The sequence below is a fragment of the Penaeus vannamei genome, chromosome 8 (assembly GCF_042767895.1).
Source record: "Penaeus vannamei isolate JL-2024 chromosome 8, ASM4276789v1, whole genome shotgun sequence".
NCBI classification, from domain to species: domain Eukaryota; kingdom Metazoa; phylum Arthropoda; class Malacostraca; order Decapoda; family Penaeidae; genus Penaeus; species Penaeus vannamei.
Genome location: NC_091556.1, coordinates 12,823,903 through 12,825,852, shown reverse-complemented (window position 1 = coordinate 12,825,852; position 1,950 = coordinate 12,823,903). Strand labels below are relative to the sequence as shown.

Sequence of the window (1,950 nt, the reverse complement as noted above, 5' to 3'; positions counted from 1 at the left end):
TTTTATGATTTTTTTACTAGAGGTGTGCCGTAGCCCAGCTTAGATGCCATTAAATTTTGGTGATTCGGATCCAGGATTTTTTTAATGATTCATTGCCACGGACGTCACCAGTGTACTTGAGGAAGAGGTGTTTTTAATGTAATTCTTCAAATATGAACATTATAATAGCTTGTAACCCTTTTGGCGGAGGTATGCGCTAATTGCTTCTAGTTCCTTTTTGCTTTTAATACACAGCTTTTAATTTTTTGTGTTTGTGCTTAATTGTCAATTCTATCCATTTTTTTATATACTATTTTATAATTTTGATAGATTCTTAATACCCTCTATGACAAAATATATATGCATGTGTGTGTGTGTGTGAGCGCGTGCGCACACACAAATATATATATATATATATATATATATATATATATATATATATATATATATATATTATATATATATATTAATATATGTCTATGTATATATATATATATATATATGTGTGTGTGTGTGTGTGTGTGTGTGTGTGTGTGTGTGTGTGTGTTTGTGAATGTATGTATATAATTCACAGAGCTTTTCACTTCACCGTTTCGGCAAACAGACCTCTGAAGCACAAACTGTAAATAAACCAACAAATGGAAGGACAGGAATATTGAAATATTTGCGCTTTCCTTCTGTTTTCGTTGCTTTATTGTTAAAAGTAATAAAGAAAACAAATCCTCAAATCTTTCTTCTGGGTCTTGTCAAATAACTTTCTAAAGTGTGTGACTTCGCCCTTGACTGACCTTGCGCCGAGGTGTAGCTCAGAGTGACCCTGTCTACCTTCACACTCCTCTCTACAGGATATGGTTAATGCCTGTCGATCCTTCGAGGCTACCAGGATTGCCACCTCTGCTATACGTGCTCTCCCAAATCAAGTGTGTGCCGTTTCTGCCTATCAGAAAAAGAAGAAGGGGCAATACAGGCCAAACCCTTCTCCACCGATTTCTCACATGTTTCATGTCAGTTTTGCGCACGACGGCATGATTCAGGGAAATGCCCTGCCGCTGACAGCATTTGTAACAACTGTGGTCGTCACGGTCATTGGGCAAGGACATCCAAGTGTCCTGCCACCTCCGTCCAGTGCCGGTTTTGCAACCGCATGGGACACTATGATAAATGCTGCAAACAAAGGAAAAAGAGTGGAACTTCAAGCAGTAGTGTTGCCCACCCTACTTCCAGCATGTCTCAGTTGAAACATAAATCCAGTTTACGTCGCATGGAGGCACCCTTTTCCACTGCTAGTACATCATCTCCACCTGTTTGTGTCCTGTTGTCCCATGGTGACATTACATCCAGTATACAGACGTTACCTGACACAGGTGCAGCTTTGACAATCATTGGGCCTCAACACCTTGAAAGTCTGCAGATCTCCAGGAGCAGCCTACAACCTTCCCTGCCAACGACAACCCTTACTGCTGACGGTTCTCCAATGCCTCCTGCTTTGGGTACATTCAGGGCTACCCTCACCCTCGGGAAGTTGTCATGTTCTGCCATAATACATGTCTTTGAAGGTGTCCAGGATCCCTTACTTTCTTACAATCATTGTAAAGAATTGACTATCATATCTCCAGAGTTTCCTAAGCCTCTTCTTAAAGTGACACACGTCAACCGATGCAAGGAGCTGCCTTTGCTCTCAATCGTCTCACCTTTAGCAGCTAAGGAATACTTCCTGAAGGAATTCAAGGACGTCCTGGTTTCCAAGGAGGAGCAAAAGTCAGCCCCACTCAAGCCTGTGGTGGGTCCACCCATGCGGATTCATCTTAAGGAAGACGCCACTCCATTTGCCATCCACACACCTCGTTCAATTCCCTTTGCCTTCCAAGGCAAAGAGGAACTAGACTCCATGGTGGCCCAGGGAATTATCAAGCCAGCAGGTGACAACCCTTCAGACTGGTGTCACCCTTTAGTTGTTGTAGGCAAGGACAC

At 42.3% G+C, this 1,950-nt stretch overlaps 1 protein-coding gene across 1 annotated transcript in view; it reads right to left on the bottom strand.

Annotated features, from left to right (window-relative positions):
* The window catches only part of LOC138862297 (clotting factor G beta subunit-like), a 3,211-nt gene extending 2,132 nt beyond the window's left edge, over positions 1-1,079 (bottom strand). Inside the window, exons 1-2 of the mRNA XM_070124016.1 lie at positions 964-1,079; positions 768-887 (exon numbers count right to left, since the gene is read on the bottom strand). Of these exons, the coding sequence (XP_069980117.1) occupies positions 768-887; positions 964-1,079 (236 nt within the window). The remainder of the gene's footprint in view (positions 1-767; positions 888-963) is intronic.
* Between the last annotated feature and the right edge of the window lie 871 nt (positions 1,080-1,950).